The sequence below is a fragment of the Bos indicus x Bos taurus genome, chromosome 27 (assembly GCF_003369695.1).
Source record: "Bos indicus x Bos taurus breed Angus x Brahman F1 hybrid chromosome 27, Bos_hybrid_MaternalHap_v2.0, whole genome shotgun sequence".
In the NCBI taxonomy this organism is placed as follows: domain Eukaryota; kingdom Metazoa; phylum Chordata; class Mammalia; order Artiodactyla; family Bovidae; genus Bos; species Bos indicus x Bos taurus.
Window position 1 is genome coordinate 25,767,995 of NC_040102.1, and position 16,729 is coordinate 25,784,723.

At 41.5% G+C, this 16,729-nt stretch overlaps 1 protein-coding gene across 2 annotated transcripts; it reads left to right on the forward strand.

The window, feature by feature from the left end:
* Positions 1 to 4,285: 4,285 nt before the first annotated feature.
* LEPROTL1 (leptin receptor overlapping transcript like 1) lies at positions 4,286 to 16,476 on the forward strand. 2 transcript variants are annotated; one of them, XM_027530109.1, is made up of 4 exons: positions 4,286 to 4,716; positions 10,669 to 10,744; positions 12,953 to 13,139; positions 14,122 to 16,476. In XM_027530109.1, exons 1-4 carry the CDS (start codon positions 4,701 to 4,703, stop codon positions 14,236 to 14,238), a joined length of 396 nt encoding a protein of 131 aa, XP_027385910.1. In that variant the 5' UTR covers positions 4,286 to 4,700; the 3' UTR covers positions 14,239 to 16,476. The 2 variants fall into 2 exon arrangements, with proteins under 2 accessions (XP_027385910.1, XP_027385909.1); XM_027530108.1 differs by lacking the exon at positions 4,286 to 4,716 and adding an exon at positions 6,525 to 9,130.
* Positions 16,477 to 16,729: the final 253 nt, after the last annotated feature.

Consider the following 16,729-nt stretch of genomic DNA (forward strand, 5'->3'; position numbering starts at 1 on the left):
CAGTGGCTCAGTCGTGTCCGATTCTTTGAGACCACATGGACTTCAGCACACCATGCTTACTGTCCATCACCAACTCCCAAAGCTTGCCCAAGCTCATGTCTATCAAGTCGGTGATGCCATCTAACCATTCAGTCCTCTGTCATCCCTTTCTCCTCCTGCCTTCAATCTTTCCCAGAATCAGGGTCTTTTACAATGAGTGTGACACCATTACTGTTTGCTAAATACAGAGTGGATTTGAGACAGAGGTGGCGTGGAAATATAGTCTGGTTTCCAAAGCTCAGAACTTTTACATATTTCCTTCTATGTGGAGGCAGTGGGAATTTACAAGATATCTGGAGGAGAAATTACCACCTAAATAAAAAACCAGCCAGAGAAAACAGTTATGTGCATAGGCATTATCTTTGAGGTTTGAGAGGCCTGGGTTTCTCTCCATTCATTCATTCAACAAACATAGGTTGAGTGCCTAATATGTATCTGATGCTGTTTTAGGCTTAGAGGACGCAGACCAAGTCCCTGTTCTCATAGAGTTTACACTGATAAGAAATAGGACAAACAGAATTAAATAATTAATAAACAAAGATAACAGTGATAGTGCATTGATGAAAATAAAACAGTAATGCAATAGAGACTGGGACTTCCCTGGTGGCTCAGCAGTAAAGAATCTGCCTGCCAATACAGGAGACCGGGGTTTAATCCCTAGGTCAGGAAGATCCCCTGGAGGAGGACATGGCAACCCACTCCAGTATTCTTCCCTGGGAAATCCCATGGACAGAGGATCGTGGCAGGCTACAGTCCATGGGGTCACAAAAGAGTCGGACACTTAACAACAGCACTAGAGACCTGGGAGGCAACTTCAGGGAGAGCCTTGCTGAGGAAGTGATTTTGAAGCTTTGAGCTGTGAATGATGAGAAAATATGAATATCTTCACCATGTGGGGAACAGCAGATGCAAAAGCCCTAGCTTTGTGTTTTGAGGCACATCCCTCACTAATTTGATGAGTACCTTCATATATTTAGCACCTACTAGTATCTAACAGTACCTGCAAGGCAGCGTTCTAGGCACTGGGGATATACAGTGAATAAAACAAAACTTGGAGGGTGGGAGAGGCAAACAAAGGAAGTGCGACGGAAGGAAAGTAGGTTTGGGAAAGAAAGGAACAAGAGGAGGCATAACAGTGGTAGCATGGAGTAGGACCAAGCAGGACTGGAATAAAGATAATAGACAATTCTGGTCTCTGCATGTTAGGCTTTTTTTTGCGTGGTGGGGGGGTGGGGGTGAAGTAGAAAAGGACAGCTTTATTGCTTTGTCAGAAAAGGGGGACACAGGGAGCTCGTGCCCTTAGAATCATGTCTCTCCACATGGTAGGTTTGAGGTGACTGTTAGGAACCCAGATAGACATGTTAAATAGACACTTGGACAGACAAGTCTAAATCTCCAAGCTAAGGTGAACTGTGTACTTATATTATCAAAATGAAAACAGTATTTAATGTCACAGGAAGAGATACAATTCATAGGGAGAGCATTTCGATATAGCAAAGACAGTGCAAGTGTGTTGGTTGCTCAGTCGTTTCCAACTCTTTGCGACCCCATGGACTGTAGTCTGCTGGGCTCCTCTATCCATGGAATTGTCCAGGCAAGAATACTGGAGTGCAGTGCCATTCCCTTGTCCAGGGGATCTTCCCGGCCCAGGGATTGAACCCGGGTCTCCTACACTGCAGGCAGATTATTTACTGTGTGAGCCACCAGGGAAGCCCAACAAAGACACAGGCCCAGGACCAAATTAAGAGAATACTAACATTTGAACTTCTAGCATAAGATCCAGGAAAGAGTCTGAAAAGTAATGTCTGGTGAGATATAAGAAACAAACGAGAGTAGTGGTGTGGTAGTTGAGAGAAAAGAATGATCACCAAGCATCCACTGTTGTTGAAAGGTTGGGTCACAAAGTGACCTTTGGATTTTGCAATGTAGAGGTCACTAATTACCTTAAGAGAATTTCTGTTATTTGAGGTCCCATTAAAGGCCATGTACACTTCTAGACAGTAGTAAACAAAACATAAAGGACTGTACTAATTTACATTCTAGTGGGAGAGACAGCCAACAAATAATATAGTTCAGATAAATAATAAGTGCCTTCAAGAAGAAAACAGGGTAATATGAAGTGAAATGCTAAAATAAAGAGGATGTCCAGGAAAGGTTCTGAAGAGTTACCATTCAACTGAGAGCTATGAGATAAAAAGCAGTTTTTAAAAACATCTCTGACATAGCAATAGCAATACATGAAATCGATTTGGACTTTGATTCAAATAAACTATAAGAGACACTTATGAGGTATGGAAATGTAAGCACTGACTAGATATATAAAAATATTAAAGAATTATTCTTTAGGTGTGATAAATGTATTGTTTTGTTAAGAATCATTTTCAAAACATATTGAGCTATTAAAATATCTGGAATTTTCTTCAAAATAACATGGGGAAAAATACTGTGGGAGGTAAAGGAAAGTGGATGTGAATATAGATAAAACAACATTGTGCGTTAATTGTTGAAGGCAGCTGACGGTACATGGGAGTTCATTACACTTCTGATTACTTTTTTATATATTAAATTTTTTCTATAATAAAAAATTTTTTTAAACTTCTCTGAGATGTCTCTGACTTGATCTGTAAGAGTTAAGAATCCCAAGTTTACAAAAGTGTGGAGAGGATTAAATTAGATCAGTGTTTAAAGCAACAGATAAATGTTTATAGCAGCTACTCGACAAAAAATAGCTCTCTTCCTCTCATCCCCATCTTTGCAAGTTGACTTTGGAAGATAGGAAGCTATCTGAAGGAAAAGTTTTTGAACTAGGAATTTATGTAAGAATATTTAGAGAACATTCAAAGGATGTAATATTAATGCTTGAAGTGAAGTGTGAAAGTCTCTCAGTCCTGTCCAACTCTTTGTGACCCCATGGACTGTAGCATGCCAGGCTCCTCTATGTCCATGTAACTCTCCAGGCAAGAATACTGGAGAGGGTAGCCGTTCCCTCCTCCAGGGCATCTTCTCACCCAGGGATGAACCCAGGCCTCCGGCATTGCAGGCAGATTCTTTACCATCTGAGCCACCAGGGAAGCCCTATTAATGCTTAGGATTCGCTTGGAAAACTGACGACAAGAAAACTGACATTCCACCTTCTTCAGACAATTATTTTCAAGCTTTACTTTGCATAGGAATCCTTTGGAATGCTGGTTAAAATTTCAGATTTCTGGGCTCTGCCCACAAAAGTTCTGAGCCAGAATGTCTGGAGTGGAGCTTAGGAACGTGCCTTTTTAAGAAGCATCCCAAAGAATTCTGTTGTAAGTGGTCTTTGAAATACAACACTTGGAAATACTGTTTTTAAGGTCTCAACTGACTCTAAACAACATCTATTGTTCAAAAAAATAGTCCTCAAAAAAATAGTCCTTAGGGTAGTGCTTTTTCTTTTTTTTTAAAGCTGGAAACACTGGGTCTCATGGGAAAAATCAGAGCATATTCACTTAGGATTTCTTCATGACCACGGATGCAAAAGAATATAGACCCTTCTAATCTGAAGAATAATTCCAGTTGCCCACTAATGTCATGAAGAACAAATGTCTGCAATGCCAACCCTTTTGTATTCACAAGAGCAAATTAGGGAAGATGCACTTTACTCAGCCACCAGGGCTTGTGCCCCCAAAGGATTCTCAAATGTGCTCTTTCCCTTCCCCACCCCTGCAAACACTATCTTCTCCCCAGTATGGCTTTTCCCTTTTCTCTCCTACTTACCCACCTGTCCATCCTGCTGTTGTCCCTCAGGGAAATAGTTATCTGATGGATCTAAATCAGACTTTCATTGGAGTAGTTATTCACTTTGCTAACAACTGTCCTCGTTGTAATTTTACACCTTTTCGTGTCTGTGTCACTAAACTGCAAGTTCCTTGAGGACAGAAACTGTATCTAGTTTTTCATCACTTCATACATGGTAAATGTTCAATCGCTTTGCAGGACGACTTAACTAAATGTATTTGTACCTCTGCTTTCTCCTTTTCTCCTAGCCCTGTTACAAAAACAAAACCGACTCTCACAGATTCCCAAGAGCCTGGATTTGTATTAAATCCCGTTTGTATTTGTATTAAATCCCACCTGTTACTGGGTTCCGCCGCTCCTACTTCGGGAGGTGGGTCTCACCAGAACCCCGGTTCTGTGTCAGAAAGTGAGGAGCCAATTGCAGGCCACCCAACTGGCCTTACAGCTCCTTTATTACAGGATGGAGGGGGAAAAGAACTGGGTGCCCTCTGAAGAACGCTAAAGGACTCCCCCAGAGGCATCACACCACGCGTCCCAAGGGGACGGCTTCCAGTCGCGTTCTTTCTCCTCAAAGGATGTGGGAGGTTGCGGGATGCCCGTTGGGGGCTTCGGGATGAAGCTGGTGTTTCCACTGCCCCTGAACCGAGACGGGGGCGGAAAGCCTTGGAGAGCGATAATCCCACAACAGCGCAGCTGAGGAGGAAGGGGCCTGGACCCACGGTCCCCAGTCCGGCGCGCCCCCCGCGCCCCCCGCGCCCCCGCGCGAGCGTGAGCCGCCGGCGGAAGTGCTGCGTCGCGCACTTCCGGGTGTTGTCTGGCCGCCGCCGCCGCGCGTCTACGGTCTCCAGGCCGCCGCCGCCGCCTCGGGTCCCGGAGGCAGGAGCGACGTCACCACCATGGCCGGCATCAAAGGTGGGCCTGGGGCGCTGAGCCCGGGCGGGCTGGGCCGCCGCTCCGAGAGAGGGGACGGGGGGCCCACGCGGGGCCCACACGCCGTCTCCAGGGACCCGGCGCGCGCCGCGGGGCTCCCTGCGTTGGCGGCTGACTCCCGGCTCCCCCCGACCGCGACCCCAGCCTCCGGCCTCCGGGCCGCGGTGGGCGCGGCGGCCTCCCGGAAAGGACTGGGCAGGGTCGGCGGCTCCCGCGTCAGCCCCCGCCCGGTGCTGAGCTCGGCCGCCTAGCTCCCGCCCGTCGCCCCCCGGTGCGAAGAATTGAAGTGGCCCCGCCGGGCGTTCGGAGTCCCGCAGCCAGCCGCTCGGCTCCACAGACACGCGTTTTGCAGGAGTTTGCAGCCGAGGGTTTTGCACTGTGTGGTTTTGAGGGGGTTGAGGAGGCCGCCAGAGATGCCAGTTATGGAAAATCGGTGTCATTCCCCATTTAAAGGCACAAGTGCGATCTTTTCGGATGCTGAGCCGAACCGAGCCCCCAGGAATGCGCTGGAAGGGCTTTAGGATGGTTCTTTCCCAAACCTTGGCGATCACATCCGCGTCAGGACCCAAACTCTAAGCTTCACGCTCCTAAAACGGATGCGTTTTGATTTGTGGTGTTGGTCTGACTATGTAAAGCCCGTGAGCGACCCCAAAGGGCTCCTTTTCCCTCCCCTCTCCACAGTTGGACCTTGAGGCTTTTTCACATTTCAATGTTTTTATTAAGTTAGGGTTTGTTTTTTTTTTTTAAGGTAAAAGGGTTTTTTATTAAAACTCAATGAAAAAGTTCTCGTTTTATTTGTCTATTTCCTTTAAAAAAAATGTTGCATTTTTTTTTTTCTCCAGCTGTTTGGTAGTTTTGTTAGGTTAGAAGCGAATAACCATCAACAATGTTTTCAACTTAATTCTTGACAACGAATTACATTGATTTCCTGACCTGCGGCTTTGTTTGAAGGGCAGGCAAGCAGGAAGTGAAGAACTTCAGTAACAGTGTTTTTTCTGTGTTTTTTTATTTTCTTCAAGGACAGCTTTTGCTGAGCTTCTTCCCCAGAGTCACATGTTTACTGTTTCTTGTTTATTTATAATGTCTGGAAACATTTCCGGTAGAAAACTTTGTCAGTTGAGCAGCTGGGATAACTTTCCTGTCTCCTTTTGAACTATAACACACCTTTTAAAATACCTGTGTGAAAGGTAGTCATGGTAGAAATGTTGTGATTTTTAGGATGTTGTCAGTTTCCCAGTTCTTCCCCATTTCTGTACTGTCAATTAATATAGGAGTCTCTCTCCCAAGAAAATAACTTTATAATTATGGGGAGGTGAGTATTAATCAGCAGAAAGTATCTCAAACGGAATTGTACTTACACTTTGGTTTCAGTACAGTTTTCTGATTGTTGTGATTGTTATCAGGATGTTTTCTTCCTGTTGACCTATCTTTATGTTAGTGAAAGTCACTCAGTCCAACTCTTTGTGATCCCGTGGACTATACAGTCCATGGAATTCTCCAGGCCAGAATACTGGAGTGGGTTGTGGTCCCCCTCTCTGGGGGATCTTCCCAGCCCAGGGATCGAACCCAGGTCTCCTGCATTGCAAGTGGATACTTTATTGAATCCAGGATACTTCTCAAGTCATTTGTCTATTAAGTGAAGTTGCTCAGTCGTGTCTGACTCTTTGTGACCCCATGAACTGTAGCCTACCAGGCTCCTCTGTCCATGGGATTCTCCAGGCAGTAGTCCTGGAGTGAATTGCCATTTCCTTCTCCAGGGGATCTTCCCAATCCAGGGCCATTGTTTACAGACTCTTTACAGTCTGAGCCACCAGGGAATCCATTTGTCTATTACTTTGTTACATATTGGATTTTTCTGGTAACTCCCAGTTCAGGTCCCTTCTCCTATTCCAATCTTTTTGTAATCACAGAAACCACACCCAGTGTCTTGAGAGTTGATAATTGGCCTGTTCCACCCCTAACCTGGAGGCTTTGGGAGTAGAAACCAGACTCATCTAAGCTTTGCCTTCTGAATGTTGCATCACTTAATTACAGTGTAAAATTTTGCCTTGTTGATCTGTCATCTAGGACAACCGTTTATACATAGATGGCAAGATTTGTATATACATCAACCTGGTTGTTGATTCCTAAGACTGGAGGAACTTTACACTTTTGAGAACTCTTTTTGAGCAGTTTATCTAACCCCATTGGTATTTATCTTATCCAGTATGACCCGGAAGTAAGATGTCACACAAAGTAATCTTTTGATACCCGAATCTTATCTCGAAAGTTCCTTGTTTGTTTTTTCTAATAAGTCATCATTAACTTTTTAAGAGCACACTAAAAAGAATTTAGACTCTTTTTTGATGATAAGAATATAAGTAATTTTTCTCTATCATAGAACAGTGTTAACCACAGCAACCAAGTTCTAAGGTTACTAATCTCCTGGCCAAGATTATCACAAATCTGGTATGCTTTTTGAGATTTTTTATGCCTGATTTAACTGGAATTTTTTTTTCCAGTTTCTTCCCTCCAATCAGAGGGCAGTTCTTGTCCGCAGCTCTCCTCCTGTTTCTCATCATTTTCAATATGGGAATCAAAATAAGCTTACAAAATTTTGTGCTCATACGATACAGATAACAGTAATTGCGTCCAGGAAAGGAAGGTTACTTTTCACTTAACTTTGTTCTGGGTACATGAATTGCCTATTGAAATATATATGTATAAGTGAGCATAGGTGATTCTTTAAAATAAAAGGTTTCATTATACAACAATTGTCACAAAAATCAAATAAATAACTTCTGAATAAGAGGGTAAAGAATGTTAGCTTTAACATGTGGGTTTTGTGACATCTGTGTGGTCTCTCTGTTTCCGCCAGGTTTGTAAGCTATAGTCTGCATAAATGGCTTTTGTATACATAAGGTGTTAGTATAGTTATGAACTGAGCTGTTAGGCAGTTACCTTTCAAAAAGCAGAGTTGGTTTTGTTTATTTTTATTTTTTTTACTTCTTCAGCATGTCTTGTAACAAGTATCTTAGTGTTCAGAGAATTATTTGCATTTTAGATCTAGTCCAACCCTTATTTTATAGAAGAAAGAACTGACGCTCAGATGACTTTCATAGTCCGATAGTAAGTGGCTGATAGGAGCTGGGCCCCACTGCCTCTTGACTCTCACTTGCAACTGTTTCTGCTCAGCTGCACTGGGCTCTCTTCTGTCTTCTTTTTTCCATCTCCCCACCCTGTCTCTTTTCCTTCAGCCTCCTTTCGTTCATTCCACACATAATTATTATGGAGCGTTAAGAGCTGAGGCCTGAGAATCAGTAGAAAACCTCTGTTCTCTGCTCTCTTGGTGTGAACAGTTTAGAAGGAAAGAGAAACAAATCTGTATAGCATTGCATAAACATTTATACTGAACTATTTTCATGTCTGGTTGTCCAAATGTCATGGTAATTCGATAGCTTAAATGTATTCAAAATCGGTTACTCTACTAATCTTTGTTTACCAAGCATGTATTTTACACTTCAGTTTAAGGAAATTATTAATTGATGATGACACATAAAATTATATTTTTTCTGAGAACAAACCAAAAACCTAGCTGCTGTGATAAATGATCACAGGGGAGGCACGCCAGAGCAAAGAGGGCCTCCGCATGTGTGCCCCAGCCTGAAATGTCCCCCCGCATAGCCACAAGGTTGATTCACTTCTTCATTTCACATAGATCTCTGTCCAGATGTCTGCTCATCAGAGATGGCTTCCAGGCCGATATATCTAGAATAGCACTCTTACGCCCTTGGTTTTTGTTTTGTTTTTTTTAAATAACGTTTGACATTTGTTTACTTTAAAAAAAAAATCAATTTATTCTCCCACTAGAACATAAGCATGAGGGCAAGAGTTTTAACTTCTTTTCTTTGCCCTGTCTCCAGTGTTAAGAACAGTGTGCAGTGCTCAGGAGGCACTAAGTAGATATTTGCAGAGTGAAGGAATAAATAAACATAATAGGGGGAATGGGTCTAGTCAGGGGCTTTTCGAAAACTTCACTGATTCAGAGGTAACTGGGCTGAGATCTAAAGGAAAAGCAGGAGCTCATGTGGCGGAAAGAGGCCAGAGCTGGGATAAGAATGCAAGCTCCTAAGTTGTTCACAGCCTTGCCTTGTTCGTTAACACCACCCCAGCACCTGTTAGGTATTTGGCTCTCTGTAGACATTTCTTGAATGAAATGAGTGAATGAAAAAGTATCTGAGGTAGAAAGGATAGCATATGCAAAGGGCCTGTGGTTGAGAGAGCCGCTGACTTCCAGGAGGGGAAAGAAGGCCAGTACAGATGCAGAGGCCAAGGGGTGCAGCCTGGGGTGAATGCGTGTCCTCACAAGCAAGCAAGACCAGCTTCCGAGGACCTGTCTTGAACTGGACAAAACATGGTAAGCTCGGTATTTACCTCACTGTTGACGTCGCATTCCCTTGGAAACTTAAAGCTCCTCCTTTGCCACAAATTAAAGTGCAGATATTTTTATTTTTGTTTTCCTTGTGCAACTGAAAATCTAATGGCATTAAGGACGAAGTAAATGTGTTCAGGATTGACATGACCTACATCAGTGATCGGAATGAAAACTAAATCTGCTCAGCTCCCATGTCTGTGGGTGTCCTTGATTATGACCATTTTAATTCAGAGAAGTATATCTAATTCTGAGCAGCATTTAACCCCTTAAGTGTTAATTTTGGTTTATGTATGTTGAGTCTTGTCTTGCTAACTTGTAGACTTTTGACAGCTCTTTTGAATTTTAATGTTTCTGTTAAGGTTAATAGACTGCATCGTTGGACAAAAAAAGAAAGTTATTCTTTTAGCCACTATTAGTTGTGGAAATAGAGGTTATGTGGAGCTCAAACTGATCATTTATTTCTTTGCTTAATTCTAGACTGTTGATTAACTATACTTTTTCAAGAACATTGTTTCTACTCACTGATATATGTGAAAACACTTTCTAAAATATATGCTTTGTATCAGGGTGTGTGGGTGTTGTTTGTGTGTGACCTCAGAAACTATTTCGCCTACAGAATGCATCTATGGCTTGTGATGACATCTTAAAATGGTGATACAACTGAAGGATTGTACCTGTAATCCTGAATATTTTCTGATGTGTAGCAGCTTAGGGAAAGAAATCTGGCTGTAGTTTTGCAAGCTATTTAAAGATCTATAGCAAAATTAATTGAGATTATTGATTACTGGCACCCTTAAACACTTTTCATCTGTACATGCCAGGGGTGAATGTGCAAGAAGCAGTCGCTGATCAGGAGAAGTTTTCCCATAGATGAGGCCTCTAAAGTCCAGTAAAGCTGATTGCAGAGTTTCTCCACAGACTGCTTTTGAAAACTGTAGAGATCTGTGGAGTAAATGTCATATCACACTGGGCTTCCCCCATGCCTCAGCAGTAAGGAGTCTGCCTGCAATCAGGAGACTTGGGTTCAGTCCCTTGGTGGGGAAGATCCCCTGGAGAAGAGAATGGCAACTCACTCCAGTGTTGTTGCCTGGAGAATCCCACAGACAGAAGCCTGGCGGGCTACAGTCCATGGGGTCACAAAGAGTTGGACACAACTTAGTAACTAGACAACAAATACCATACTAAAGGCTGGAGAAGCATTGATCTTGCAGACTGGGATGGGACTCCTTTGACATGGGACCATTAATTTGGGAATGTGGTAATGTGCCGGCCATCTGTCAGGGCTTTGAAAATCAGTATCACCGTATTTTGCTTTGAAGATGCCTCAAATAGCTTATTCCAAGACAAGATAACTCTAGCTTTTGAAGATGAGTCACTAATACCTTTGCTTTTTTGTTGTGTTTTGTCCTGCTTTTTGCTTCTGGGATTTCAGGGAATATTCTGACTGCTAATAGTAATGTTAATAAAAATAAATGTTGATTTAATTGCTGTTTCTGTTTGACTTTTTATTTACTCTGCAGCTTTGATTAGCTTGTCCTTTGGAGGAGCAATTGGACTGATGTTTTTAATGCTTGGATGTGCCCTCCCAATATACAAGTATGTAACATTTTTGTCTTTTTGTGTTTAAGTGTAACATTTTTCTACTTTTACCCACTGAGCCACTTTAAAGGGAAGCCCTACCTTTAAAGTTAAAACACTTTTTTTTTTTTTTTTTACTGCAATAGAAGTAAACCTGAGAAATGGTCATTTGTTAAGGATAAATTTTTAAGTCTTCACTTAAAATTTGTTTGAAAGTATTTTAGGACAGCAGCATTTTGTAGAAAAGACTTTGGCTGCTGTTCTTTGACTACTGCTGAGCTTTTAATGGCCAGATAGTGAAATGCTAACCCATCACTACTGCTTCATCTGGAGAACCAATTGATTAAGTTATAGACAAGAAAATGTAAAATGTCTTTTTCAACACAAACAAAAAACTGTAAGCAGAGTCAAGAGCAACTGACAAAGAAAAAAGTTATGTAAACAATTACTCTATAAGACAGAATTTTTTAAATTCATAGGCTAAATTACTAAGAAAAATACAGACAGCACAATAGAAAAGCGAACAACAAATACGTAAAAAGGACTGCCGTTTGCTAATAAGAACATGAAAATATACTCAACCTCACTCAAAATTAGGACTTCCCTAGTGGCTCAGTGATAAAGAATCCTCCTGCCAATGCAGGAGATAATCCCTGATCCAGGAAGATCCCACATGCTGCAAAGCAACTAAGCCCGTGTGCCACGACTGTTGAGCCTGTGCTCCACCAGAGAAGCCATGGCACTAGAGAGTGGCCCCCGATTGCCACTACTGGAGAAAACCTGTGCACAGCGAGGAAGACCCGGCACAGCCATAAATAAATAACACAAAAACTTTTGTAAGTTACATGAAATCAATGGGCAAAGGTAAAAGATAGGACAGACAAGCATTGTCACGTACTCTGGGTGGAAGTTCAAACAGGTGCAAGTCCTGGGTGACCAGTTTGCCTGTAGCTCTCAAAATGTATCCTTCCACTTCTTAGAATTAACTCATACAAATCTATTTGAAGATGTTTACAAAGATATGTGTGTCGGGAGAGTATGGATATTCATGGCGGCCTTGTTTATAATACCAACAACAACAGGAAAACTGGAAGCATCCTAAAGGTCTATCAAAAGAAAAATGATAAATTAGTACATCCACTGATGCAAATACCGGGTCGTCTTATAAGGGACAAGAAAGGGCTGTGGTTGCTAATCTGTTAAACAGGCTATCTTATTAAATTTAAAAGTGCAGTGATTCATTCATATCTCTAAAGTTTATCCATATGGGAATCTGGAAAGACCCACACCAGTAGAACTGGGAAAGAGAAGACAGGGAAGACACAGGTAACCTGGATTTTTCACTTACTGTCATTTTGTATTTTTTGCATATGTTTTCCCTTAAACTTATGCCCATTTGTAATTTTTTGTTGTCATTCTCAAAATATTCAGCAGAAGATTTTTAGGAGAAACACATAGATAAATCTTTGCTTATCATGAGCCTCTAAGTACAAGCAAATCTCCATTATGATATGTATTTTATGGCAGTTTTAAAGCCATCTATTTTATTTTAACATTTTATTTTGAAATGATGATGGACTGTCAAGAAGCTGCAAAAATAGCACAGAGGAGTTCTGGCACCCTTCACCCATCTTCTCCCAGTGGTAATATCTTACATAAGTGTTTTATGTCATCCAAACCAGGAAAGGACATGGCACGATACAATAGCTAGATGATTTTTATTGTGATAAAGTTGACATTCTGATTGAAAGTCTTCAGTATTAACTTTCAGTTCATTTTCTGTATGCAGTATTTTGGGAGTTCCTAGTGAACTAAGGAAAGTTTGGGGGTGTTCCAGCTTCATGCCAAAGCAGGATTTTAGAAGTCAAGGTTATGAATCTTGAATTTTAAAAGTACTGTGTTAACAATGCCATTTTTCATATGCCTTTTTATTTATAACCTAAAAATATTTTTAATTTGGGGCCTTAATTCCAACTGTTAAAAATCATAAAGCATTTTCTTTTCATTTAAGAAATATTTAATCAGTGTATCGTAGTTGACTTTAGGAATACTGTGACTCAAAATGTTTCTCTTTTTCAGTGTTCAGCTTATAGCTTATATTTAAACAATGTCATATTTGTACCTTGCAGTATACTTTGGTCCTTATTTTTAAAAAAGAGTATATTCTGTGTGTAGGAAAATGACAAAGACAGCAAAAACTACATTAACTTATTTTTCCTTTTCTAGCCAATACTGGCCCCTCTTTGTTCTGTTCTTCTATATCCTTTCACCTATTCCATACTGCATAGCGAGAAGACTAGTGGACGATACGGATGCTATGAGTAACGCCTGTAAGGAACTCGCCATATTTCTTACAACAGGCATTGTGGTCTCAGCTTTTGGCCTCCCTATCGTATTTGCCAGAGCAAATTTGGTAAGTGACAGCATTCTCCTACTCACAATTTTGCAGTAGACTATGTTCAGTTTTTCTCAGGGAAAAAAGTCTGTTAAATAACATGAAAAAGAGATGAGAGACATAGGAACCTAGAAGATGAGAGAGAAAAATCTTACTTTTGTTGTTGTTAATTGGTAAAAATACTGAAATGCATTGGCAGCAGCGGTTGGCATGCCAGTACTTCACTCTCAGAATTGGGCACATGGGGACTTCCCGGTGGTCCAGTGGTTAAGACTCCATGCTCCCAATACAGGGGCCCAGGTTCAACGCCTGGTCAGGGAACTAGGATCCCACATGCCACATGGTGCGGCCAAGAACTTAAATAGATAGGTAACAGTTGGGGGCATGGACTCGCCCAGTGCTGCACAACCCCAGGCCTACCCTGTACAGCTTACAACATTGAAGACCTGAGGAAATCTCTGCAGGTGGGAAGGTACCAAAGAATAGAAGAGACCTCCCTGACTCACCAGTCAGATTCGCTCCTCCGTGTCTGGGAAGATGGAGATAGCAAAGAAGACAGGCTGGCCACCCTTCCACACACACAGGGCAGTGACTCCCCCTGCCTCTCTAATAGACCATACACGAGCACATGTGCATCTCTGATGCTTATAGTCTGCTCTCTAGGTGAAATTTTTAGATTCTAAGGAAGATTTGAAGCAAACTTCTCTGAAAACAGAAAATCATAGAATTCTATGCTGCCTCTTCATAACCCAGAAGTCAAGCTTGCTTTTCAAAAATGATTATTTTCCATGCCTTTCTGTCTCTTTAAAGGAATCACAGGTCTGCAAGAATAGCCAGGTCTACAGGAACAGCCATTATGTGTTCAGCAGTGTCAGAGTCATTATTACAAGTCGTCTTTGTTTTGGATCGTGGTTGGCGTACAACTGGAGCCTTGATCGCTTTTCATTTCCTTGTTGTTTTTCATGTCTGTTAACTGAGCATTTCTGTCTTACATCTGTAGATCGAGTGGGGAGCTTGTGCACTCGTCCTCACAGGAAACACTGTCATCTTTGCAACTATCCTGGGCTTTTTCTTGGTCTTTGGAAGCAACGATGACTTCAGCTGGCAGCAGTGGTGAAAGGAATCACTGAACTCTTGTCACATGGACTTCTTGTCATTTCTCGGCCGTCCGCGCACACAGGAGACAGGGCAGTGATGCTGAGCAGTGGAGCAGGCCTCTCGGGGGTGTTCCAGGTGCTCCCTTCTCACTTGTATTGTAAGCATACTATTTTCACAGAGACTTGCTGAAGGATTAAAAGGATTTTCTCTTTTGGAGGAGCTTGACTGATTTCACACTTATCTCTAGTATGCTTTTTGTGGTGTCCTGCTGATTTTAAAATATTTATGTGTTTTTCCTGTTCAGTTTTTTTTTTTTAATCAATATGCAATGTTAAACATTTTTTAAATGTAATAACCATTTGCATTGGTTAGGCATTAGAGTTCTGCTGGCTACTACTGGGCTAAATACATTTTTTTCCCCTTAAAATTGTTTAACCTCCATCACTACACATAGTTATAAAAATAAATTTTTCATTCAGTCAGGATGACATCACTCCCAATTTTATGCAAACATGCAGACCATTAGCATACCTTATAGACTATATACTCAATGCAAATCTAGCTGCATTTATACCTCAGAGGGGCCAAGTGTTAATGCCGTGCCCTCCATAATAGTTGCTGGTTTTGCCAGAAAGCAGGTGTTTTGTGAATTGAAAATTATTTTATGGAATTGTTGCAAAGGAGTGCTTTTATTCTCAGTTGCTAGAAGAACTTAGGGTTAAAGGTAAGGGTGTAAAAACAGATTTTTGAGACATGGTTTTTATTTATGTTTATTATAGTTAGAGTGAGTTGCATGGCAGGAAGAAACGAGGTTGAAATTCCATTTTTTAAAAATCCTGTTTCTATTTGTAAGTGAAATTTTTGATCTTTCAGGCTTTCATGTTTTGCGTGGGTAAAGGGACACACGGGGAACTGTACTGACACTGGAAGTATGTTTGCACCCTACGTACTAGAATACCTCCTCCTGCTTCCTCCTTGTGACTGACTTTATACACTGTATGTATTCAGTAAAGTGTGTTTTCCCATTCAGTTTAGTAACACCTTAAATTAGAGGTGAGTGCTCTGCCATACATTCAGAGTGTCCCTGCCCCACACAGAAGGCCTTGAGGTGATTAAAGTGACTTCTTAGTCTTGCCAGTCATATATTAACACCTTAAGATCTAGAACATGGGAATGGTAGTACTTATTCCCTAAGGTTGTAGCATACGTGTTTTTACAATACTTAAGACGAGTTTCCTGTGTACTTCTCAACATTTTTTTTCTTTCACCCTCAGAGATACACTGTTTCCTTTTATAAATGGCCTTGATTGTGTGAATTCATGCAAAGCAGCCCAGTCCAGCTGTGTGGCAGCTTGAGAGGCAAACCTGACCCCCAGATTCCCAGTAACCAGGCATGATCAAGTTGTCGTGGTCACTCACCTCTCCCGCAATGATCAGTGTTTGTTTCAGGAGTTTTGAAAATAGTCCAGGTCTGACAGTATTTTGTTAAGGACATTTGTTTGTATGTTTATTCAGTATACTTACTTAAAAATCTGTTTTGGCTTCAGATGAAACAGTAATCACAACAACTATTTCGTATGTTTATTCAGTATACTTACTTAAAAATCTGTTTTGGCTTCAGATGAAACAGTAATCACAACAACTATTTCATTCTATAAAGTTGATTTCTCAAAAAAAATGGGAACAGATTGTGGGTTTATTCAACTTTCTACTAGAGATGCCTCAAGGCTTCTTTGCCCAACCCAAGTTTTTACTTTGAGCCGTGAGATGGGCAGCAGGATGAAATGCCGGCGTGTGGCTGTCGCATCTGCACACAAGCTGAGGGCGGCTTGCGGTGTCACGAGGTAGGCCTAAAGACAAAGGGACAGCTGCTCACGGAGCAGGCAGCTGGAGGTAGAGTTGGGAACTCAGTGCCTGTGATCTACTCGAGTTTTTCTTTTTGCCAAAAGTACAGTCTCTGGTCCTTCCCTGTTTTCTGTTCTAGAGTGTCAGTGCGGTGCACTGCTACTGTCTTATTTCCTTGGCCGTAGACTCTTTTTCTAGCAGCTGCGGATTTCTTCTGTATAATAATCACCCTGGCAGCATTGTGTCTTTGACCTTGCACACTAGCTTGACATAGTGCTGTCTCTGATTTCTAGGCTAAAATTACTTGAGGGCTGAATTTTCCATAGAATGTGCACTGACCCTGCATTGCCATTCTTCTATGGAAAGAGAACTTTTGATGATGAAACAATAAAGATTTTAAATATCCGCTTTAGTTTGTGGGTGTTTTTGAAATGAAAACGTACAACACACTTCAGTTGCTGAAGTGCATTATCCATTTTAAGAATGTGCTATAAAACAGGGAGGACATTAGTTGTTAATCTTGCAGAAGTTTCACTTCCAAAATAAAAGTGAAACTGTAGTAATACTACAGTGAAGCCATATGATATTGAGCTGTAATCAAAGGACTGGTAATTTGGAGGAGTAGAACTTTGACCTAACCTTTTAAAAAACGCTGTAGAAGGTTT

What these genes read in the sequence shown, in the direction of transcription:
- LEPROTL1 (XM_027530108.1), top strand. Translation starts at nt 9,034, where the DNA reads ATGCAGAGGCCAAGGGGTGCAGCCTGGGGTGAATGCGTGTCCTCACAA. An exon ending in CTTGAACTGGACAAAACATG is followed by an intron (nt 9,131 to 10,668) that starts GTAAGCTCGGTA and finishes TTTACTCTGCAG; the next exon opens with CTTTGATTAGCTTGTCCTTT. An exon ending in TATTTGCCAGAGCAAATTTG is followed by an intron (nt 13,140 to 14,121) that starts GTAAGTGACAGC and finishes TTACATCTGTAG; the next exon opens with ATCGAGTGGGGAGCTTGTGC.